The sequence below is a fragment of the Artibeus jamaicensis genome, unplaced genomic scaffold, assembly GCF_021234435.1.
Source record: "Artibeus jamaicensis isolate MK-2021 breed Jamaican fruit bat unplaced genomic scaffold, CSHL_Jam_final contig_484, whole genome shotgun sequence".
Lineage (NCBI taxonomy): Eukaryota > Metazoa > Chordata > Mammalia > Chiroptera > Phyllostomidae > Artibeus > Artibeus jamaicensis.
In genome coordinates this window covers 8901424-8925466 of record NW_026521859.1, presented here as the reverse complement: position 1 = coordinate 8925466, position 24043 = coordinate 8901424, and the positions used below count along the sequence as shown (strand labels likewise).

General features: G+C 43.7%; 1 protein-coding gene across 2 annotated transcripts in view; it reads right to left on the bottom strand.

The window, feature by feature from the left end:
* Nucleotides 1-24043, bottom strand: part of CLIC5 (chloride intracellular channel 5) — a 149917-nt gene that overhangs the window by 88710 nt on the left and 37164 nt on the right. The window contains exon 1 of one of the 2 annotated variants that reach the window (XM_037142578.2): nt 7601-8007. The exons of the other annotated variant lie outside the window; for it this stretch is intronic. Within the exon in view, the coding sequence (XP_036998473.1) occupies nt 7601-7663 (63 nt within the window). The 5' untranslated portion in view covers nt 7664-8007. Of the gene's footprint in view, nt 1-7600; nt 8008-24043 lie in introns of those variants that run through there. 2 annotated transcript variants of the gene reach the window in all.

Here is a 24043-nt window from a genome sequence, read left to right as displayed (position 1 = left end):
AAATGAGAAATCCTATGATGTTATGACTGTTGGCCCCGTTTTACAGGAGAAGAAACATGAAAAAGTTTCACACAGACAATGTGTGGCAGAGCCAGACCTGGAATCCAGGTCTTCTTACTTTGAGTTCATCGATCTTCCTACCACATCACTTAACGCAGTATATGGATCTTTCTAAACAGGAACCAAATCAAGCTCCTACCCTGTGTAGATACTTGGTTACTTGCTCCCCATTACTTTTAAACCATTTGCCTACCATTCAAAATCCTTCCCACTGCTTCTTTTAAAAGCCTTATTTCTAACTGTGCCTCCCACATACCATTCTTCTCAGCCAACCATGCATATACACTGGGCCCTGAACATCTTCACCTCCATACTGATGCTGGACTTGTCATGGTACCCACTTCTAGCTATTCTGTGCATCCTAATAATTTTTTAAAATGCAACCCAGGTCTTACCTCTTCACAGAGTAGGTCCAGAGGTCTCCTTCAAGCTACACTGGCCCCCTCATTTGAACATTCCATTTCACATCCTGCCACTCCCGAGGTCCTGAGGCTTCCTTGCATTTTTACTCCTCAGCTGCAAGCTTGTCTACTGCTGGGACCCCATCTTCTTTCATCTCCCTGTCCCCCTTCCAACTTCCAGTTTCTCAGGGTAGATGGCTCCATTCACATGTTTGTTAATTGGTTGGCTGGGTGACTGATGGATGGATGGTTTTCGATCCCTTAACTCCCTAATTTCTGTAGCTCCCTAACATTGCCTTCATGCCTGGCTTTTAAAATTACTTATCATTCCCATGTCATAAAAAATTTTTACAAAGGAACAAAAGTGAGTTATAAAAGGAAGGTCAAAAGCATCCCCTTCCTCCCTTTTCTGGTTTATTTGTAGCCAGTCTGGCATAATTCATGCTCACGTGAATATTTGCCCGAGCCTCCTCCAGCCCATGAAATGCATGACCACAGCAGCAACTGGACTTCATCTCGTTCTTTGGTTGCCCCACTGGGTAGTCCAGCCCTCCTCGCCCATGGCCCAGGCCAGTGGTTCTCAGTCTTTGATGAATCCCAGAATCACCCAGGGGGAGTTTTGTTTTGTTTTTTAATCCTCACCTGAGTATATGTTTAGTGATTTTAGAGAGAGAGAAAGAAAGTGAGACAAAAACATCGATGTGAGAAAAAAACATCAATCAGTTGCCTCCCACACATGCCCCAACCTGGGATCGGACCCACAACCTAAATATATGCCCTGACCGGGAATCAAACCCGCAACCTTTTGGTGTGTGGATGACGTTCCAGCCAACTGAGCCACCCAGCCAGGGCAACTAGGGGTAGTTTTTTAGGATGTCTGGGCCTCGCCCAGACCTCGTGAATCTGAATCTCTGGGGACACGACCTGGGCGAGTCCATGTGAAGAAACTTGGCGGTGACTTTTCCGTACCACAAAGGCTGAGCCATCGCCTTAGCCATTGTTTGCTGCGAGTGCTGCAATAAATACGATTCAAAGACTCTTCCCATTCCAGCGGAGCTAGAGGGTGCTTCTCAAATAAACAATTCCATTTCTTTTTCCCAGAAAAGGTCTATTTCAGTTCTGACAGCAGACTATCTTACTTATCTTTAAAGAGTTTCACAGTTCCGAGCTGAGATACTCCTTGAGTAAATAGATGAGTTGCTAAAGTACGTTCTTACTCAGGTGCTGGCAGGGAAGTTTTCCCAGTGGTTGGAGCTGACACCTCAGAGTGCTGGGAGGAGCAGATCTCAGGTGCCCCTGGGTGGGGGCGCCCCTGCCCTGACTCACATCTCCAGGAAGCCCGTGCTTCTTCACTATTTCTCAGCCTTCAGGCTTGATGGCAAAGACAACTGAGGGTACGTCCTTGGTGATGGTTTTAAAAGACAGCAGATCCTGAGAATCTGTTATGTTTTCCGTGTGGTCCAGATAGATAATACATGCGAACCTGTGTGCATGTATTCTATGAGAGCAAGCACGGCTGCGCGGAGCTAGAGGGCTGCTGGGGAGGGAGCGGGAAAACCTGCCCAGAGAGCCCAGGGGTCCTTTCAGAATGAAAGGACCAAGACTACAGAGCTTTCTTTCTCACCAAAGCATCACTTTTCAGGTGAGCCAGGGGAAGCCCTGCCCAGAACCCAGAGACAGGATGGGGATGGAGCCTCTGAAATAGCATCCCCATGCAGCTGAAAGATGAGGGGCCAGTGCAGCACCCCAGTGGTTTGATGCAAACTGGCCTAGCCCCCAGAGCTACATGAGAGCTCCATTAGATCAACTTATTTCGAGCTTAGAGACCCAATGATTGGTGAGGGATTTGCACTTGCCCCGCAGTCAGGCCATCCACCTGACTTCAGAGAGTGGGCTCTGGAATCTCCAGCTCTCTGAGTAGGACCCCCGTTGAAGGCAATCATATCCAATGATGGTTTCAGCAAGTTCCAGCTTCAAGTGGTCTGCTTGGCTCTAGCAATGAGGCAGGGACAGTTAGGACAGAGTCTCTGAATTCTTGGACGCATCAAGGGAGGGTAACTCAAGGGATTAGCTCCTCATCATTTGGACTATACTGGGCCTGCAGAGGAGGCTTTACTTATACCCCAGATTCATACACAGCTCATTCAGTGCTCACACCAACCCCATGAAATATATACTGCTGTTATCAGCATTGCACAGGAAAGGAAACCGTGGCCCAGAGAGGCCCAATGCCTATCTTAGACCACACAGCAGATAACCCACCACCTGACACTCTCCACTGCACCTTCTGCCACCATTAACATGGGCCCAGCCCCGTGGCAACTCCAAAGGAATCAAGAGTAAAAAGCTTTGGACCTGATTGTCTAAATCAATGGGCTCTTTGCCCTAGGTAGAGCGAGTGAACAAACACTCAGATAAACAACACAGATGAGTAAGAAAGCAGGAGCTGACACCACTGAGAGTCCACTTCTGCATCTGCAGAACCCCAGCCCTCACTTCCACTACCTGCCAAAGGCACCTGAGATGTGCATCAGTCAACATGGGACACTAGCACTCCTATGGATGTGTTACCAGGAAAAGACACACTCACTGACATGCCAGGAAAGATGAAATTGTGTATTGGATTATTGGCTGCAGACCAGAATCTGGAAGTAGTGGGAAAGAAAAACAGTTGCTTAATGTGATGAAGCAAATGTCAAAATCTAGTGAGCCCATGCTTAGGCAAGCCTCCCAAAGTGACTAGTCAGCCAGGGAGCAGCAGGAGTCTGAGATGGAACACATGGCTTGGATCTTGTCTGTTCTGGAAGTCAGATGACTACACCATGAGCCACATGACTTGACTTGACCCTGCACGGCCATCAGAGACTTTTGGATCACTCAGTAAGTGAAAGGGCTAGTCATTTCCACCAGACACTCAGCAGGACTCAGTTCTATTTTCCCCATGCTGAACTGATGATTATTTGACTAGACAGACCCCATGCACTGATTGTTCTGGAGTCCTGTGGATAGGGCTTTATCATCTGTCAGCCTCTGTTAACTGAGCACCCATTGGGTGCAAGCTCTTTATCTAGAACACTCCAGATCATGATGCCCTGAGGCTGTTACACCTTCTGGACCTTAATCTGCACTAGCGTACCCACCTACTTCAGCCTCAGCGGAAGCTGCCTGCCATCAGACCTGCCCCTGATTAGTACTCAGTGGCTCTCCACTAGAGCTGCACCCAGTGGCAGGGGTAATACTATTGTTCCTGGGTCCCACCCACAGAAACGTTGATATAACTGGCCTAAGCAGCAATCTAACATCAGGAGTTTTAAAATCTCCCCCAATAATTTGAATATCTAGCCAAGGCTGAGAACTATTGGTTCCTGTTGAAACCCATGCTTATCTTATGGCTCCAGGAGACATTTGTAGCAAACTGGTCCGCCATCACCACTTCACTCTGGGGGCTTTTACAGCTGGGGTGTAGGGGTGGGGCTGGGGCTGGAGGATTCAGTACAGATAGGAGGGATGTCTTGATCTGACTACTCAGCACATCCTGTGTTTGTCTTTCCAAATCACTTTCTGTTTTGCTTTACTTCCTGGCACTTTTTTCTTTCAATAAACCACACTGACTGCCGACTATTCTCTAACCTGTTGTCCTCCTTGTACGATCAAAGTCCAAGCCACATATGACCTCATTTATTCTCAAAATAGCCCTGTGAGTGAGGAAAGAGCCAGGCTTTTGTTTCCTAAGACAAATCAGGGACCTGCAGATCAAGAAAGGGTCTATGTGCCACAGAATTTGTATCATTATTTCACTTCCATGCATGTACGGCAATTTTCCACATACAAAGTGCTTTCACCTATTTGCTCCCATTGAATCCAGCAAGTTGGTGACAGTATTTTTATACCCAAGATGGCCACACATCCTGATTGGCCCTGAACATCCCCAAAGGACACCTGTGGTCCCAGCCTAATTATTGGTAGCATCCCCTTTCACTCCCAGAAGTGTCTTGGTTTGGACAATAAGTTATATGGTACCCTTATTTACCACCACCCTCTTGTTGTACGAGGGGACTATTGAGACTCGTAGAAGTTAAGTTGTTTGTTCAGAGCCACTCAGCTAACTAGAGGCAGGGGCAACACTTGAACCCAGGTCCCATGTTTCCAAACCTCTGCCCCACGCATGGATGTTATGAAACAATGAATTAGAGCTTATCTACTCAAACCTTTCTTATTATAGAAGAAGAAACTACACAGATTGGGAAGTGATCTCTTCAAAGTCACCATCAGAATGTTCCCTGGCGGGGAAGCCTTGGAGTGCAGAGAGGGGCGGCCAGGCTCCTTGACAGCACTCCATGACCACACTGGGATGGGTCAGTGAGTCATCCATGCTTGTCATTGCGGATGGCACCTGAGAGCCTCACTTGACAAAAGAAGGCATAAGGCTTGACATATGCATGTTTAGAAAAGAATAAGAAACTTAGAGTCTGAACCTCTGGATCCAAGGACTAGCACTGAATGTCCTTGACCTCTACTCTGGGCATTTTGTGTGCCCCCTCGGTGAGCACATGTGTCCTTCCACTAAAACGGAAGGAATCAACATTCTTGCGTCCCTAGGTTGTTACAGGGGAGCAGACTGCAGCTTGCCAAGTGCTGACTGCAGCAGGTCTCAGCAAGGCCCCTGTGAGCCATGTTTACTTGTTTTCTTCATTTCTTACGTGAATGGACCAATGCTCACCAACAAGGGTACTGGGGATTCGACAAGAGAAAATGGTTGAACGTGCTTCATAAGTCCTAAAATGCTACCTTTTATTATTATTATCAGCAGCTACAGTAGCAACAGATAATGATTATCAATTGCTATGGGACAGAATCATATGTCCTTGAAACTCCCCTGGTGACAGAGGTTCTGTATGACAGTCCCAGTGGACAGGCTGGGTACAAGGGTTGCTCCACGGTCGTGTTAAATATAAGCAACAACACAAGTCTTCCTGGGTGGGGCCTGCCTGTCTGGGAGGCTTCCTCTGATGTGGGCTGGCGATTGCCCTGCTCTTCAGAAGCACCTCAGGTACCTGACTCCTTCAACCAGAAAGCCTTTCTTCCTATGGGAATCATAGAGCTAAGAGGCATGTCAAATTTGGAATGCCTAATTTCGTAAATCGGGACATTGTGTCCAGAGATGCAACTGTGCAAAACATAGCCCGTGTCTCACTTCGCAATTATTTTCAGCTTTGACTGGTCCCTGTCAATAATAACTACTAACCAGAAGCTGAAAAGGGAGGGGCTGGGGGCGGCTTCAAAGGAGTTTTTTCTGTCTGATATTTCATTCCCTGTGTTAGTCAGAGTTTTGAGCTAACTGTGAAGGCCTGCCTGGCTCTTATGGATTGCTTTCCTATAGGGAAAAAATGACAACACGGGCGTTTCAGAATTCTTTGGGGGCACTGGGGACTGTGCAGGGAGCTTTTTATATTAATGGAGAAAAAACCCCAAAGCTGCCAACATGAAATTCCAAAGGCACAGGTAGAATTGGTCTCTGCACCTCGCAGTGGGGCAAAGGGTTTCTTTGGCTCTAAAGAGTCAATTTGTGTTTCAAATATCTTTTAGGAACCTGACACTGAAACTACCTGCTCTCAGGGAATCTGAGCAAAGTCCTAGAATAGCTTTCTTCAAGGAGAGCAGCAAGACTCCTGGCTTTGTTAAAGCCCTCCCTGCTCACTCCCTAGACTGCACGCCTGGAGGCTGAGGTTCAGGTCGCCGCTGGGGCTGGCCAGTGCTGCCCAGGCCCCCGAGGGGACAGGACCCCTTCCACTACCTGGGTCTGCCAGGGGTTTGGGAAGTGCTGCGGTGAGGAGTCCCATAAACTAAATGAGGGCACCAGGAGCCACCCCCAGGAGGGGAGAGAAGCAGGCTGAGAAAAGCAGATGTCATTAGATGACAGGTGTACTTTCTACAGATAATTTTTTAAATGAACACGAAGAATGTAAAGCCCAGTAGAAGAAATTTAACAAACCTTTGTGGCATGCTAAGCCAACTGGCACAGATGGCTTCCCTTGTCTCAGGGAATATGTGTACCTTTTAAATTCCAAGGACCCTTCCCTTCTTGGTGATCTGCGTATTTCTAGGGAAACTTTGCATTCTAAGGTTTTTGGTTGTTGTTGTTTTTTCCGCCTTTGTGAAAGGTCTCCGCTCTCAGGCAGCCTGCTGACTCCCCTCCCCCAAGTCCTGGCGACTCTGTCTGCACCGCCCCGGAGGCAACTCTCCTGCCGCCTCAGGTTTCCCGGCTTCTGGGGTGTCGGCACCGAGGACCGATCAAATGTTTCTTTCTTGTGGCACCAGCGCACAGAGAAAACGCTCCCGGGGCCTCCATCCTTCCTCCCACAGGTTGCAAAAGAATTGAGAGGCTTTGACGTTAGGCGCGCTGCTCAGGGAGCGAGGCGATTTCATGTATATTTTCACTGTGTCCCTTCATCCCAGTCTGCCCAGGTTAACCGGAACCTTTTCCGAATTGCCGAACCCTTTGCATTTCCTGATAGGACCTTGCAGAATCTCGATTACGACAATAATAATAATAATGTAAAAGAACGGAGTGTTGTTTTCTGCTTGGCAGGTCACAACGCAAGAAAACATCTTTGCTTCTTTTAGCATTTCTTTTAGTGGCTCTGAGCAATAGAGAAAAAGGGGTTTTTAAGAAATGTTATTTTTGCTTTGCTAAAGGTAATTCTATCACTAATAATGGTTCTCTTTTATTCCCCCACGCCCTCAATTTTAGAAGATAGGACCGCGGGTCCAGCCAGGTTCTTGTCATCTCCCTTCACGCGGGGATGCCCTTTAGGAAAATCCAGCGTCGCGCGGGACAGGGCTCCGCACCGCCGCGGTGACCGCCTGTCCTGCGGCGGCTTTGACCGACTGCCGGCCAACTCTCCAAGAAGACGGCCACCTGCCAGACTGCACCTGACTGCCTTCCGCCCCGGGAGCCCTGAAGCCAGGCTCCGGCTTGCGGGAAGGCCGCCCAGGGCACCGCTCGGGCCGGGCCGGGCTGCGCTCCCCGGGGAGGGTCCGGCGTCCCGCGCCACCCGCGCGGGTGCACGTGAGCCGGCGGCGCCGCGAGCTCGGCTGCAGGTGCGGCAGGTGCGGCGGCCGCCGAGACGCCGACCTACCTTCACGAAGAGTTCGATCTCGGGGTCCCTGTCGTCCCCGTTAGCTGTCGCCGAGTCCGTCATGCCGTCGGCGCCCGGGGCCACCGTCCCGGGCCGGAGAGGCGCCACCTCTGTGGCGCAGGGGCCAGCGCTCCGCTCCCTGCTCCTGCCCGGAGGGGCCTCCTTTCAAAGCGGCGTCCTCGTTGCCTGCGCCCCTAATCTGTGTCCCAAGCCGGGGGCAGCGGTGTCTGAGAACCAGAGTCGCGGGCGATCACGTGGAAAGGAGAGGACCCAGGAGGGGCCGGGGCCGGGGCCGGGGGAAAGGTAGGTTCGGGGACCGCAGCCGGTCCCGGGAGCAACAAGTGCCGCGCCGCAGGGAGGTGTCACAGGATCCGCGCCTGTCAGCGATCCCGCGCTCGCCGCCAACGCGCCCGAAATAGCCGGCGGCTGCGGGGCGGGGTCAGCCGCCGAGGGGCGGGAGGGGCGCCCGGCGAGTCGGCGGCACTGACCGGCGCCCGGCCAAGCCAGCCCAGGGGGCGCTGGGCGCGGACCCGCCGGCCCAGAGGACCTCCAGGGAAAGGCAGGGCCGGGAGGCAGAGGGACTCCGAGAGAAGAGGAAGAGGAGAAAGATGGGAAGAGGAGGGATGTCTTTAAGTCTTAAGTTTCAATGTACTACCAGCGTTATCCACCTGGGAACCCCTTGCTGCTTTAGCAATGCTCAGAAAGGAGAGGAGCTGTGGGGGGCGTGAGGGAAGGAGAGGACCCCCAAAACAGGGCGCTGCCATCCTTGTGCTGGACTAATAGAGTTGGGAGGGGTGGGACTGGCAGAGACCAGCAAGGGTGGCTTGTGACGCAGTGGGGTGACCCTACTGGGTCAGTGCAGTCTAGCTCTGTCTTTGAACCTTCTGGATTTGTTCACTCTTTCCTTTCTTTTTCTTTTATTTTGCTTTTTATTCTTTTCTTTCCTTTTTTTCTACTCTCATTTCATCTGTTTTTTCTTTGCTTTTTAATGAAGCATGATACACTTATAAAAATGCACATATCTTAAGTGTTCAGTTTAATGAATTTTCACAGTCTGAACCCACCCATGCAAAACTGACACCAGATGAAAAGATAAAACGTTGGTTACACCCCCAGAAGTTCCTCCTGGTCTCTCTTCTCTACCCCTCCTCCCCTCCACCCCTCTCCCTGACCAGGATAACCATTAGCCTGATTTGTACCGGCACAGGTTCCTTTTGCCTGGAATCTTACATGGCATTTGAGATTCATCATTCTGCTGTGTGTAGTTGTAAATCATCCATTTTCATTGCCACAACATATTTATCTACGCTTCTTCTGATGGACATTTGCATAGCTCCTGGTTAACGACTACCAGGGACACTGCTGCCAAAAAACATTCAATCTATCAAACATGCTTTGGTGAATATATGGACCCTGTTCTGTTGGGTACATACTTAGGAGTGGAATTGCTAGGGTACAGACTATGAGAAGGTGCTTCTTGAGTAAACGCTGCCAAATGGTTTTCCAAAGTGGCTGTACCAATTTACACTGCCACCCTTCATTTCTTTTTTTTAAAAATTTTTTTTATTGTTGTTCAACCCCCTTCATTTCTTTTCAAAATAAGCACTAGGTCTTTTGCATCTGAAATCCAGCCAAATTTTGTTTTGGGTTTTGTTTTTTTTTTGGCTTCTTTTTAGCTAAACCTGTTTGTGCTTTGTCTTGTCTTACTTACAAATATAATTTGTTTCACAGCTTTATTAAAAAATAATCATTTCATGATAAAAATAAGTAATAGTATTTATTATGTACCAAGAAAAAGTGCTAAGTACCTACATGTCTTAACTTGTTTAATCTTTAAAAATTGTGTTTTAATTTCAATTTTGCAGGTAAAGAAACCATGTACAGATTATTAAGCAACTTGCCCCCAGCCATCCAACTAGGAAATGGTGAAGTCAGAACTTGAACCCAGGAGGTCTGAGCCTGTGATCTCAACTGCCTTACCAACTGCCTCCCTCAAACTCAGTATGTGCAAGGTAAGTCACTTTGGGGAAACAAGACACTGCCCTTGCCTTAATGGAAAGTAAAATTCATTTCGGCATAATGGACCCATGAAAGGAAAACTAAGGCTGCCACATAAACTAGGCAGATGGAGGGGCTACAGGAGTTGGCGTGTAGAGATTATTCACCCCAGTTTGAGTTGGTAGAGGGGGAGGCCTCATGCAGCACAAAGGTAGTTCAGCTGAACCTTCCTGAATGTCAAGTGTCTGGCGGGCAGAGAAGATGGCAAGGTATCTTGACCACCCTTTATGGCAGGCTGTTTGTCCATAAACTCCAAATCTCTCTTTCTCACTGAAGAAACATTCACCAAGCCCAAAATGCAACCCTCACAGTCACTATAGCTTACTCAAGGTGAGGTTTAATTGCTCTTCTCATCCTCGGTCTTGGACTTACGTCACCCAGGTCCTCAGAGAAATCTTCATGGTTGTACATTCCGAGCCAATGACTACATACTCCAGGAAGGACAAGGTTACAGAGGGAGACTGGAACCTTCACTGCCTGCCTCAAAGATGCTTCGTTTTCCTGCTCTACAGTGCGGGCAGTATTTGCAATGGCAAGGTGGCAGAGGACAATAAAACTATATGTATAAAATACCTTTGAGGTTTTTTTTTAAATGAAAGATGCTGGACATATGTGATCACCTTCCTGGCCATCATCAAAACAATGCAGGGTATGACCTCTACTTTTCTTCATCCCAAACCTAGCAGAGTTGGCTTTCATTTCATCTTCTCCAAATATCTACTGCTTATTGGAAAATGGAACAGCTCCCTCTTCATTTCTAGACAACACTTCCCATTTGGACATCTTTACAGGTAAGTGATAATTTACAAACCATGTTACAAAAAAATAAGCTTTGGTCATAAATATTTTTGGACATATTTCTAAATTCTGCTTTAGTTGAAGATAAGACTTCATTTTTTACCCTTTAATGTCAAAGCATAATTGGTTAGAATCGATTCTAGGCTTGTTCAAAGCAAACACTTCCTTGATCATAAAATATGCTTCTGATAATCAGAGTTTCACAGACTTGGTGCAAGTTTTGGGTAAACATTTACCAGGAAAGCACTTCAAACGTATATTCAGCAGTCACCTAGGAACAGTACAGAGAAGACTATCATGGCCCCAGTGAAAGGGTGACATGCAGGTCTGTGTCCTGTCCATTCTTAATTGTGATTGTCGAAAGCAAAAATACAACATGTCTTTGGGTATAGTATTCAATGTATTCAGATTCAATGATATGACATAAAGGGTTAAGGTGAAGAGATTTGTATAGATGTGCAGTGTCTATACTTCATTTGAACTGGTACATTAGGAACTCTGAGCACATTGAGGAAAGTTAGTTATGTATATTATAGCACCAACCATAAAAGTTACACAAAGCACCAACCATAAAAGTTACACAAAGCACCAACCATAAAAGTTACACAAAGCACCAACCATAAAAGTTACACAAAGAGATATCATAAAAAGCCAACAAATAAATGAAAATGTAATGACAAGAAATATCCAAATAATCTAAAGACTTGATACATGGGAAAAGAGAGCAACTAAAAAAATAATAAAACAGCACATCTCAATCCAGCTGTACGCTTACACTAAATGAAAGTGGCCTGAACACATCAAGTAAAAGGTGAGATTGTTGGAGAATTAAAAAAACAGGCCAAGACCCAATCATATGTTGTTACAGAATCTCACTTTAAGCATAATGAGACAGATAAATTAGAAGTAAAATGATGGGAAAAGAAATAGCATGCAAACACTAATAAAAAAAATAAGAGGCTATATGAATATGAGATGACTTGATTCCAGAACAAGAACATTAGTGAGGATACAGAGGAACGTTACATACTGATTAGAGGGCCAGCTCATGGAGAAGACAGGGCAACACTGACTGTGTATGTACCTACCCATATTTTGCCGTATGTGATGTGTGCCCTCATTTTTTTGCCCAAACTTTGAGGAAAATTTTTTTTTTGTTTTAATTCTTTAATCCAAATTTGTATTTATTTGGAAATTTGTATTTATTTAGAAACAAAACCAATTATTGTATTCCAGGGTATTAATTTACATATGGATATCATTATTACTTTCTAGAGTTCATGTTTAATGCAGAGGCATAAAAATAATGAAAAACATTTATTTAATTAATATGGAATAATTAAATTCCATACCCATAGATATAGAATTAGTACTATCCATGTATAATGCTCATCATTATTTTTTTTGCCTGAAAAACTTGGGCAAAAAGTGCACATTACACATGGCAAAATATGGTACTAATGGAGCTTCCAAATACATGAAGCAAGAGCGGATTCGTGAAAGGAGAAAGACAAATATACAGTTACAGTTGGAGGCTGTAATACTCCTCTCTTAGCAATCGATAGCAAAGTACACACAAAAAAAATCAGCAAGAATATCGAGGGCCTAAACAACACCATCAACTGACCTGACCTACTGAGCACTTATGGACTAGCCCCCCCAGCTAACAATAGAGCATACACTATATCCAAGTACACATCGAACAGTCACCACAATAGACCACATGCATCATAAAACAAACATTTAAAAGAATCAAGTTATACAAAGCATGTTCTCTAACCATAATAAAATCAATCTGATCCATAAAAAAGATTTCAGGAAGACATCTAAATATTTCGAAATCAACACACTTTAAGAAGTTCATTGGCTAGAAAATCTCAAGAAAATACTTTTAGAAAATTAATAAAATTGGGAACTACTTTGAATTGAATGCAAGTGAACATAGAACATATTAAAACTAGTGAGACACAACCAAATGAGTGCCTAGAAAGAAATTTACATTCAAAATGCTGTTTTCAGAAAAAAAATTAAGGTCTCAAAATCATTAATGTAAACTTCTACCTTAAGAAACTAGGAAAAAAATAGCTGACTAAACTCAAAGCAAAAAGGAATAAAATAAAAAATGTAAGAAAAGAAATTAATAAAATTGAAAAAAGGGGAAACAGTGAAGAAAATCAGTGAAAAGAGGAGCTGGTTGTTGTAAAAAATCACTAAGATTAGTAAATCTCTCTATAGATGTATGAAGAGAAAAACATAAACATATATATTACCAGTATGAGGAATGAAAGATAGCATATGACTACAAATTCCACAGACATAAAAAGATAATGAAGAAATACTACAGGCAATTCTCTGCACACAAATTATAAACTCAGATGAAAAGGACCAAATCTTGAAAGGCCCAAACTAACAAAATTCAGTCGAGAAAAAAATGGATAGTTCTGTATCTACTAAAGATACAGAATTCACAGTTTAAAATTCTTCTAAAAAAACCCCTTAAAATTTCAAGCCCAGATGTCTGCATTAATGAATTAAACTAGCCATTTAAGAGGAAAAGAAAACCAATTCTATACAATCTCTTCCAGAAATAAGCAGAGGAATAAATAAATGACTTGTATCCAAAATTCATAAAGAGTTTCTTCAACTGAAAAATAAGAAAATGAACAACACAATTGTTAAAAAGAGCCATCAGACATGAACACTTTCCCCCGACCAGTGTGGCTCAGTGGACTGGGCATCAGCTTGCACAGCGAAAGATGGCCTGTTGATTCCTGGTCAGGGCACAGGCCCGGGTTGAAGTCTCAGTCCCCAGCTGGGACCTACATGAGAGACAACCAATTGATGTTTCTCTCTCACATGGATGTTCGTTTCCCTTTCTTTCTCTCTCCCTTCCCTTCTCTCAAAAATAAATAAATAAAATCTCTTTTAAAAAAGATATGAACACTTTACTAAAGAAGACACACCAGTGGCAAATAAGCGTATGAAAAGATGAACAACACAATTATTCAATAGAGAAATACAAATTAAGTGAGCGATACCGCAAATACTTATCAGAACAATTAAAATACGCACACAGGACAGTCCCATGTGGTGGCAAGAATGAAGAGCATGCGGCACTCCCATACGCAGTTGGTAGGAATGCAGTATCGTGTAATCATTCTAGAAAACAGTTTGTCAATTTCACATTAAGTCGAACAAACACTTATCGCATGACCCGCTGAATATCTCTTGGGGATTATCCTAGAGAAATGAAAACTGAGATTCTCACGAAAGCCTGTGCGTAAATAGTGATGGCAACATAATTGACCCAAACTAGAAAGAATGTCCCTCGATGGATGAATAAATAAACAAACGGTGGCACATCCATACAATGGCATACCACTTAGGATTAAAAAGGAATGGATAGGTACGAAATGGTACGAAATGGAGTGAATCTCAAATACACTACGCTAAGTGAAAGAAGCCAGTCTCAGAAGGATGCATACTGTGTGATTCCATTTATATGACATCCTGGAAAGGCAGAGTTACAGGGAAGGAGAGAAAATGAGTGGCTGTCGGGTGTTGGGGTAAGAGAGGGTTGGACTACAAAGGACAGCACAAGAAGATTTTTTTCGAGTGGTGAAACTATTCTGTATCCTGTCTGTAGTTATAAACATTTCTCTCTGTGTTAAAAATACAGCACTATATACCAGAAAAGAGAATTTTTGACATGTAAGTTTTTTAATCTATCAAAATACTTAAAAACTTAAACACAAAGACACTAGGTTCTATTTCCGCATTCCCTTTTTACTCATTCTTTGCTTCAAATCCTTAACATCAAATCTCATCTTGCCATTGACTTCAGGTCTGTTCCATGAGGCCTAGTTCTCCTAATCATTGCCAATCAACAAAAGAGAGAAAACCTTAATTGAAATAAAATATAAAACAAAACAAAGTAAGCATAGACTTAAGAGAATGTGTGTATATGTGATCATGAGACACTGATTATGAAAAAATGAGTATTCTTATAGATTTTCCAGAAATGTTCACCTTAACTAGTACATATCATGAATTAAAGCCATATCATTAATGAAAGCTCCAAATTTGTGTAATTAGTGATACCTGCTTGAACCCACTCTGCCCAGAGTAGTAGCTATGAGGGGTGACTGAAGAAAAAAAGAAATGATCTTCTGGAAGGCAGGCCCCTTGTGCTACAGGCTTCCCCTGCTAGATGAGCATCCTAGGAACCCACCTGTGTTAGTGTGCTAACTGGCACTGTTGTGAGAGGCTGTGTTCAGCTTCAGTTAATTATTTTTGAAGCCTCTTTCAACACGTCTTCTCATTTCATGATGGGTGATTGACAAGCTCACCTTCCCACACCGAGCTTAGTGTTCGGCAGTTTTTTCAGCAAACATGGCATGGCCCCCATGCTCTGCCCTTCCGATTCACCCTGTCTCACCCTGAGAGACATTTTTTTGTTTGTTTCCCCAGACCAAAAAGTCCTCAAAGGGAAACGTTTTGCTGATGTAGAAGAGGTGTAACAAAAAACAACAGGTGTACTAAGAGGCATCAAAATCAATGAGTTCAAAAACTGTTTTGACCAGTGGAAAAAAGTCTTGATAGGTGGATTGCATTAAATGGAGAGTACTTTGAATGTGAGTGAAGTTTAAATATGTAAGAATAAATACAATTTTTATAAATAAATTCCAGTTTTTGGGGTCCCCCCATGTATTTCTGTGGAAATTAGATTGTTCCAACCCTTATATTCTCCAGATGGGATCTCTTGAACAGTCCCAAGTGCTTGAGGTTCCAGTGGAGGGACTGGTACATTCTGATGACAGCTGCAAAAGCACCAGTTATTCACCACGTTGTGTCTCTGTGGGAGGACCAGGTGGGTGGGGACCAGGAGAGGTGAGTCCTGGAGGGATCGCACCTGCATAAGGTCACTGACTGGGTGTGAGGAGGAGGATCGAGGTGGGTTGTTATTCTATTCATTCCTTTGTAAACTGAGGAGACCTTCGGTGTGCCCAACATTGCAGTGACTTTTGTCCCCACACAGTCCATCTGCTTGTGCTTAGCAAAGGGAGAGCCCTGGGACTGGGCTGGACTGAAGCCAAGAGTCCTTGTCAAAAACCGTCACTCATCCCACTGACACATTATTCATTCTTCCAACCAGTGTTTTGGAGGTGTCTACTGTGTGCCACGTACCACTCATGCTCTTTCTAGAACCCTCTGAGAGCACGCAGTGTGCCTGTCTCTTCCTGGTGATGAATAGTCTTCGCTCCTGCATTATTCCTTCACAGGCTGAGCCATGTATTTCCCATAAGATTAAAGTCCTCCCTTGAGGACTGGAATCCAGTTTTGTGTCTCTTTTGCATGACCCATAGAGTGGAATGGTCCCTTGCTGTAAACTCATTAACAAACCATTAATATTTCCAGTACAGTGTACATGATCAATAGATAATCGTTGAATAACTGGCACCTCTTTAATTCCCACCCTCCTCCTCCACTGGGGATTCTGCCCTTACATTGCTCAAAGGCAGATATCAGTGAAACAGACAGCACAGTGTAGGGGGTTTAGAAAGACTCTAATTTTGAACTAAAACACAGGAAAGGGTTGTGTAATAATAATAATAGTAAACATTTATGAAGGGCCCATCATCTGCTGGGAGCTCTACATCCTTTACTAGAACATTTCATCTCCATAATAATCCGGGGAGGCAGGTGTCAGTGGTCCCATTTCACAAATGAGGAAGCAAAGACTTAAAGAGGCCAAGTAACTTGACCAAGTTCTCACGTGTAATTATAGGTAACACAGCTGGTATTCTGGGCCAAGTCTCTCCACTGTTAAAGCCCATCTTATTAACCACCATAATTTACTGAGTAGGGGAACTAGGATGTGGTTGAAGATGTTGGGATGCTTACTGGATTGGTGCAATCAGTGAATGACTTGTCTTGGATCAGGAATGGCTGGATTTGGGGATCCTGGAACCCTTCTTTACTCTGTCTGACCTAAAAGACACTCAGAGATGAGCTGAAAAGAGAAGCAGGGAGGTGGCATGTGAAAAATAAAAATAAAAAATACCCAGCCCCTAGAGACAAAAGTCCAGAGAAAATGGACCTGAGGTCATATTTGGTTGCATCACCATGCATTTTGGACAGGATTTACTGTGCTGGTGACTATGCTCACTTAATGGCAAAGTTCACACTTAAGTCACAGCAAGATAACATAAAAATACAAGTATTACACAAATACATTTTAAAAATACTTGGACAGGGCCCAAGATAAAGACATGTAACAAACTCTTTAAAATTGTTGATCTATATTACTTTTATTCACACATCTGATTTTCTTTTGGGTAGTAGGCACATCTTGTCAATTGACCAGAAGCAGCCCTTAATAAACAGATTAAAGGGAAAGGTGTTAAATAGGACCAAGGTTTGGGAAAGAAACAAGGAGAGGGACCTTTGGAGGGGAAATCAGCATTTATTCAAGTGGGAACAGAATGCAGTATATTTTGAGAAAAGTGGGCCAATGCCTGCAATCAGATTAAAGTTTTAAAAGGAAATGAAGTATTCTTGTAATGGTTGACAACTAGAATCCATTCACCCTTTTGTTAAAGGACCAACCCAGTACTCCTTGGGAATCTACACATCCATTCACAGATCACTAACTTCAAGTGGAAATTTTGGGGTAGACAGGGGACTCCTGTTGGCCAATGAAAGCAATAAATCCATGAGTATAATGATCAGTTTAAAATGGACACACGATCAACTTAGACCCAGTGAGATTCAAATCTGGGACTTTTGTCAGATGTGTGTTTAAGAGAAAGTCTTGTCTTCTGCTGGACTTATGGGGAAACTAGGATATGATTCTGGAGCTGCCTCTGCCATCTTGCCACCACTAAGACTCTGACCGAGGAAAAGAGTCAACAGAGATAAAACAACAGCCAAGAGACAGAGAGGAAGCCCAGGTTCTGATGTGTTTGTTGTTTGAGTGACTCAATCTCTTGGTGCCTGAAATTTGGTTCTCCTGGGCTTTTGTGTCCTGATGGTCAATGAAATCATTTTGGGGCTCAGACTAACTTGAATTGGGATTTGTAATGTTGCAGCTGGAGAATCTGTATAGAATAAAGAGGACCATGGGCAAGAAGTAGTTCATGTGATATAAAATAGGTCTCAGGTTTATTCTAAGGGGCACATGAGGTAACAACAGCAATATACTTTAAAATGGGGGGCCCCATCTAGAGTTGAATATAAAGTGTCATTTTTAAAGTTCCAGACTCTCATAAAAACTATATAGTCTTTGTAGGCTCATGAACTAAAATACAAAATAAAAGTAAAAATAGGTTCAGAAATTGACAAAACTACAGAAAAATGTCCTATGTGTAGATTTAGGGTGATCACAGATAGCTAGAGAATAAAACGATCAACTCATAAAAGGATGTCTCCATGAATTGCTTTTCCTTTCCCCAACAAAGAGAATGGCTAGCAGTATAGTCCATAAAAGGGCACTGGACTTAGACCCAGGAGTTCCAAATTCAAGACTTAGCTCCTGCCCCTTTCTAGCCTCGCAACCTGGTCATCCACCTTCTATCCTTCCATTTCCTTATGTGTTAAATGGGGATAACAGTACCTTCAAAAAAAACAGTACCTGCCTTGACATTTATGTACAGTTTAAATAATAGAATGTATGAATATACGTAGTGCATCCCACATATTGACTGATGCATAAATAAAGAACAAAAGAGTATCCTCCTCCCCACCAACATATACAAGGCAACACTGCATGTCAAGGCACTTTCTCACTTAAGCCTTCGCTGCCACCCCATATCCGAGGCAGCTGCTCTCATTACTCCATTAGTCAGTTAGCATAACTAACCCGAGAGCTGTTGAATCCAGGTCTGTTTGACGTCCAAGTGTCTGCTTAATGAGCACTGGTTAGCACTCTGAGCACCAGTTAGTATTATTTTATTATTAATGGATTATGCAAAGGAACAGAAAAGTTAAATGCACACATACGTGCTGGCCCAGTCTGAACATGAAGGCTAAAGAGATGCCTGGGAGTAAAGGCCAGCTGCTGGGGTATTTAGGCAATGCTCCCCAGCAAAGACTAAAGCACAGCCTCTGTCATGACCCTGACCTTCATCCTTTCTCTGTCACAGTTTCAGCTCTGTAAGCTACATAAGGAATTACTTCTTCAAAAACATCAAATATTATGGGGAAAACATTACAAATTCCTTCTGGAACTGGGCAGAGTTGATCCAATTGAACTGTTGGTGTTATTTTTTTTAAGATTTTATTTATTTATCTTTAGAAAGGAAGGGGAGAGGAGGAAGAGTTGGTGTTATTTTTAAAATAATCTTTCCTAAGGTGGGTAGCAATGTCAACCCGTTCCTCCCAGGGAATTCCAGGAACACACCTGTAGTGGGGTCTTTATTTTATTTCTGCTTATTCTCTCTCTCTCTCTCTCTCTCTCTCTCTCTCCATTTTGGGATCTCACAGTAACGGAATAAGAAGACATTTCCATGCATCGTTAGCTGGTCAGAGCTAGGCAGACACAGAGAAAAATAACTCTGCTGCACTATAGTAAGTTGTGTTCTATAATCTACATTCAGGGAATAAGCTTTGATTCTATTTTTGTTATGTATTTTCTCCAACTGTGCAATGTTTTATGATCTGCCAGGAAGATCAAACCTATTCCCATAAAACTTGGCGGGCAGAAAATCACAGAGTATTACCTTGAATTGCTTTAATTTCCTTCTTCCAGGGTGAGGGCAGAAAGCACTTTAGCACTTGGTTGGCTGTTACATGCCAAGCATTGTGCTTAGTGATGAGGATAAATTTATCAATAAGACCCAGCTCCTGTCTGCAAGGAGCTCACAGTACCTGAAGTACAAGTGGGGTGCTCCTGCTCCTCACCCCATTTCTACCTTGTGTTGACACAATGTGCTTTAGGAAAATACAGGGAGGGGCAAGAGTGAGTTTACAGTTGTGAGTATGCAAAACACTGAGTTTATTCCAGAACTATTATTTATTAATATTGTATTAGTTCCCATATGAGTGACAGTAAAGTTGCTCTCGCTCCACCCTGTAGGATTGAAATAAATCTGACTGTGTTGAGAAAAGATGCTCATCACCTAAATTTTCATAACCAGAGGATGAGATAGGACTTGGATATATCAGCTGCCTCGCAAATGAGTCCTCTTGTACTGAGACAATGATGGCCAGTTAGTTTATCATTTTCATTTATCTAGTAACCCCCTACTATACACCAAATACTCTTAGAGACACTGGGTGTACCTTGGGGAGTAAAACAGTAGTGGAGGGCCCCTGCCTGGTGGTGCCTGCAACCCAGTGTGAGAGACAGAACAAACAAGTAAACAAAATAAATACCATTATAATGATACAATATGATGAATGTGATCATTTTAATTATAAAATGTGATCAATATTATTGGGGGATCTAGATTATAATGATAAAAAATCACAGTGCAAGTTGAAGGAACCTCCTTTGCAGAGTATTTGTAGGGAGAGACATTCAAACCCAGACCTGAAGATAAAAGAGGGCTGGTCATTTGAAGTATAAAGGGAGGGTGGAAGAGAGCGGCACGTGTGAGGGTCCTGGGGTCGGAGAAACTGTTTCACAATTTGGAGAACTGAAGGCCTGCCCTGAATTCTCCCATGGTATCTCTGTGGGATCTACCTTGTGGGGTTTCACTTTCACCTTTGCCTCTGAAATGATAGTTGACCTTTGAACAATGTAGACGTTACGGATCCCAAACACCCTGTAGTTATCCATGTACAACCTCAAACCCACAAAAACTCGACTGCTGATAGCTCACTATTGACCAAAGACCTTGCCAGTTACGAAGCAGCTGGTTAACACGTACTTTGTGTGTTATACATGCTGTACTTTTACAACAAGCTAGAGGAAAGAAAATGCTATTAAGAAAATCACAAGGAAGAGAAAACACATTTACAGTACTGTATGTACTTGTTGGAAAAAATCCACATATACATGAACCCACACAGTTCAAATGTGTTGTTCAAGAATCAACTGTACATTACACAGCTTTGTAATTTCAGTACATTGCTGGAGAAAATCTCGCTAGAGGTTTTCATTCAGTGCAAATGTTCCAGAGTGAAGGAATAGTGAGAGGGCCACTGACGGTGTGTGGTTTGCAGCAAATGGCTTTCTGCATTGCTCTGTAGCTACTGATAATTTCTTCAATTAAATACACTTTGATGCCCTGGCTGGTGTGGCTCAGTGGATTGAGTGCCGGCCTGAGAACCAAAGGGTGACCAGTTCAGTTCCCAGTCAGGGCACATGCCTGGGTTGTATGCCAGGTCCCCAGTAGGGAGCACATGAGAGGCAACCACACATTGATGTTTCTCTCCCTCTCTCTTCTTCTCTTCCCCTCTCTCTAAATAAAATCTTAAAATAAATAAATAAATAAATAAATAAATAAATAAATAAATACACTTTGAAAAGGTTTGCAGTGATCCAAGACAAAAGACAGATGTCCATCTAAGACTCCTCTGCAATCAACATTTTTATCCTGAGGGCCCTCACACTTGGTTTTGCTCACTGGCTGCATGTTCTGCAGGCTGAGACGTGTGGGGAGAGCAAAACCCATTCCCAAGGGTGAGTTTATGTAAGTGATTTTATGTTTTAAAATATTGCTTTGAATTCCATTTGATTCCATTGAAATTCATTCTTTTTCACCTTGCTCTTTTTGTATATTGTAAACCCAACCATTGCCACGTTTTCCTCTCTCATAAAATTAAGTCCCAAGATGAGTAAGGCTGATGTAGACCCAGTTGTTTATCTCCCATTAACACAGCACAGGGCAATTGCATCAGCAGACACCAGACTTAATACTCTTAATGAAGCGTCCCAAGGCTAAGGCCTGCAGGGTGAAACTGCTGACTTAAGTTCTGCCTCACTCACCGCACCCTGCTCCCTGCGGGAAGTCATAAAATTAAAAGGCAGAGGGATGCAAAACAGCCACACCAAAGTGGTCTGGCCAAGTTCACCAGTGAATGTCAACTCCTTCTCTTTGGTCATAGGGAGGCTGTGTGTCACCCATGTAGATGGTGACCGGACAGTATCCATTTGCCCCTGTCTCAGGGGGCCACAGGCAGCTTGCATTTGCATTTACCCTGCAGTAAATAAAGGAGAAGAGGGTCCTGTCTGAACAATAAACAATACTGATCTTCTACACGCAATTGTCAGAAATGAAGACAAAATATCAGGACAATGAAAACAGAAGGAGCTTGCTCACACTGCGCTCATGCTTGGCCATTTTTCACCATTTGAAGATGTGTTTGCATGCCCCTGCCCTCCAGTAAGACCTACACAGTCCATTGTTTCTCTCTCCCTATTTAAAAAAATATTTTATTTATTTATTTTTGGAGGAAGGGGGAGGGAGGGTGAAAGAGAGGGAGAGAAACATCAATGTGTGGTTGCCTCTTGCAACCCAGGCATGCACCCTGACTGGGAATTGAACCTGTGACCTTCTGGTTTGCAGGCTGGTGTTCAATCCACTGAGCCTCACCAGCCAGGGCTCTCTCCCAATTTTTTTAAATAGATTTTTTTAAAACAGTTTTAGGTTCACAGAAAAACTGAGCAGAATGTACCTATATACACCCTGCCCCCATTCCTGCCCAGCCTTCCCCACTATCAACATCCCACACCAGAGTGGTGCAGGTGTTACACTCAGTGAAGCTACACTGATGAGCATGATCACCTCAAGCCATAGTTTACATTAGGATGCACTTTCGGTGGTGTACATTCTATGGATCTGGACAAATATATAATGGTGTGTCCACCACTATGGTATCATGTAGAGTAGTCTCATTGCCCTGCAAATCCTCTGTGCTCTGTCCATTCTCCCCTTCCTTCCCCCAGCCTCTGGGAACAATTGCATCTGTCTAGAGTCTCCATTACTTTGCCTTTTTCATAACATCATATAGTTGGAATCATACAGTATGTAACCTCAGATTGGTTTCTTCCCTTTAGTATATGCATTTAGGATTCCTCCACATCTTTATATAGTGTCCATTCTCTTTTCACCCCTACTGCCTCACCTGGAGTGGACACACAATGAGCCCTTGTTGAACAAATGTGCTGAAGTACATAAATGAGTATAGTATGTGCACAGTTCATTTGACAACTGTTCACACTGAGGCCTAGTAAGTGCAAGCTCTCATCCAGGCATCTTCAAACCATGACAACATTTGCATGGGACTTCCAAAAATATTTCTTATTTTGTCCTAACGGCTGTCATGAAAAGTAAGACAGTAGCTATTTCTCTTATTATTCCCCCTTTAACAAGATCAGACAACTCGGATTCAGAGAAGTAAAATAACTTGTCCCAAGTCCCTGTGCTGGAAAGTGACCCTGCAACGCTCTGAATGTACTTTGGTGTCTTTATCCCATGCACTGTCTCCCCTCAGGCCAAGCTTTGGGTCATTCAAATGGACAAATATGAAATAGGAAGGTAATTAAGTTTTGCTGATATGTTGACAGGTGAGGACTAAATCATATCCCCCTCCCAACCTTGCCACTCAGTGGAGCACATCTTCTCACAAAGAATGCCCTTGACTTTGACTGTACGTCTTATATCAGCAAACCTAAGGGGTTTTATTTCCCTCACCACAAGCTAGGCAGAAAAATTGATCTCTGGAAAGGAAAGTTGAACAACTGATGAGTGAGTAGCTCATTCTCATTCGACGGTAGAGAGAGCACTGCTGGGCTTCTCCCGCTCTTGTTAGAGGGGGAAAAAGAGGGCTTTAAGTTCATTTATTAAGCACATTTAAGTTCAAAGGCCAGAATTCCTTTTAGATATGTCATTGTGATGAGCCCTCAAAGAGACAGTGCGCTTCTCCTGGGAGTTAAGCCTGGTTGTGAGTGAGTTCTGGGCAAGGCTCATAAAGACTGCTGCCTTAAAATCCAATGCCATCTAGAATTCATTCACTCACTTCCAGAGCTTGACAGTTAGCTTTTATCTCTTTTTTTTGGGAGCCTCAAACTCACATATAACTATTTGCTGAGTATTTCTCTTGGGTGTCCCAGTTTCCTCAGAGTCAATATTTCCAAAATACCAGACTAATAATCTTTCCCAAATCCTCTTCTGCATTTCCTTTCCCAGTCTGTATCACCATCATCTACCCAGTCACCCAACTCAGAAACCAAGCCTATATTTTTGTTTAATTCTTCCATCATCCCAACCCCAATTAGTCACTGAGTCCCTACACTCCAGTCTCCCACTTTTTATCGCTGTTGGCACTGCTGCATTGCTGTCCCTAAACAGCCATTGCACATTCCTCACCACACTTGTTCCTGATCACCCATCTTGCCCCTGAAATCCATCCTCCACCTGGTAGCCAGAGGGAACCACCTACAATGCACATCAGGTCACGCCAGCCTTGCTAGAAACCCTTCAGTGGCTCAGTGTGGACCATGCTGTTCAGTGTAATGTGATGGGTTATGACTGACTATCTGCTCATCCAGACTCATTTGGCCACAGGCCCTAAGATTCTGGAAACCCTAATATGTTTGCTTTCCTGCATTTGCACTCTGCTGTTCCACATACCCCCATG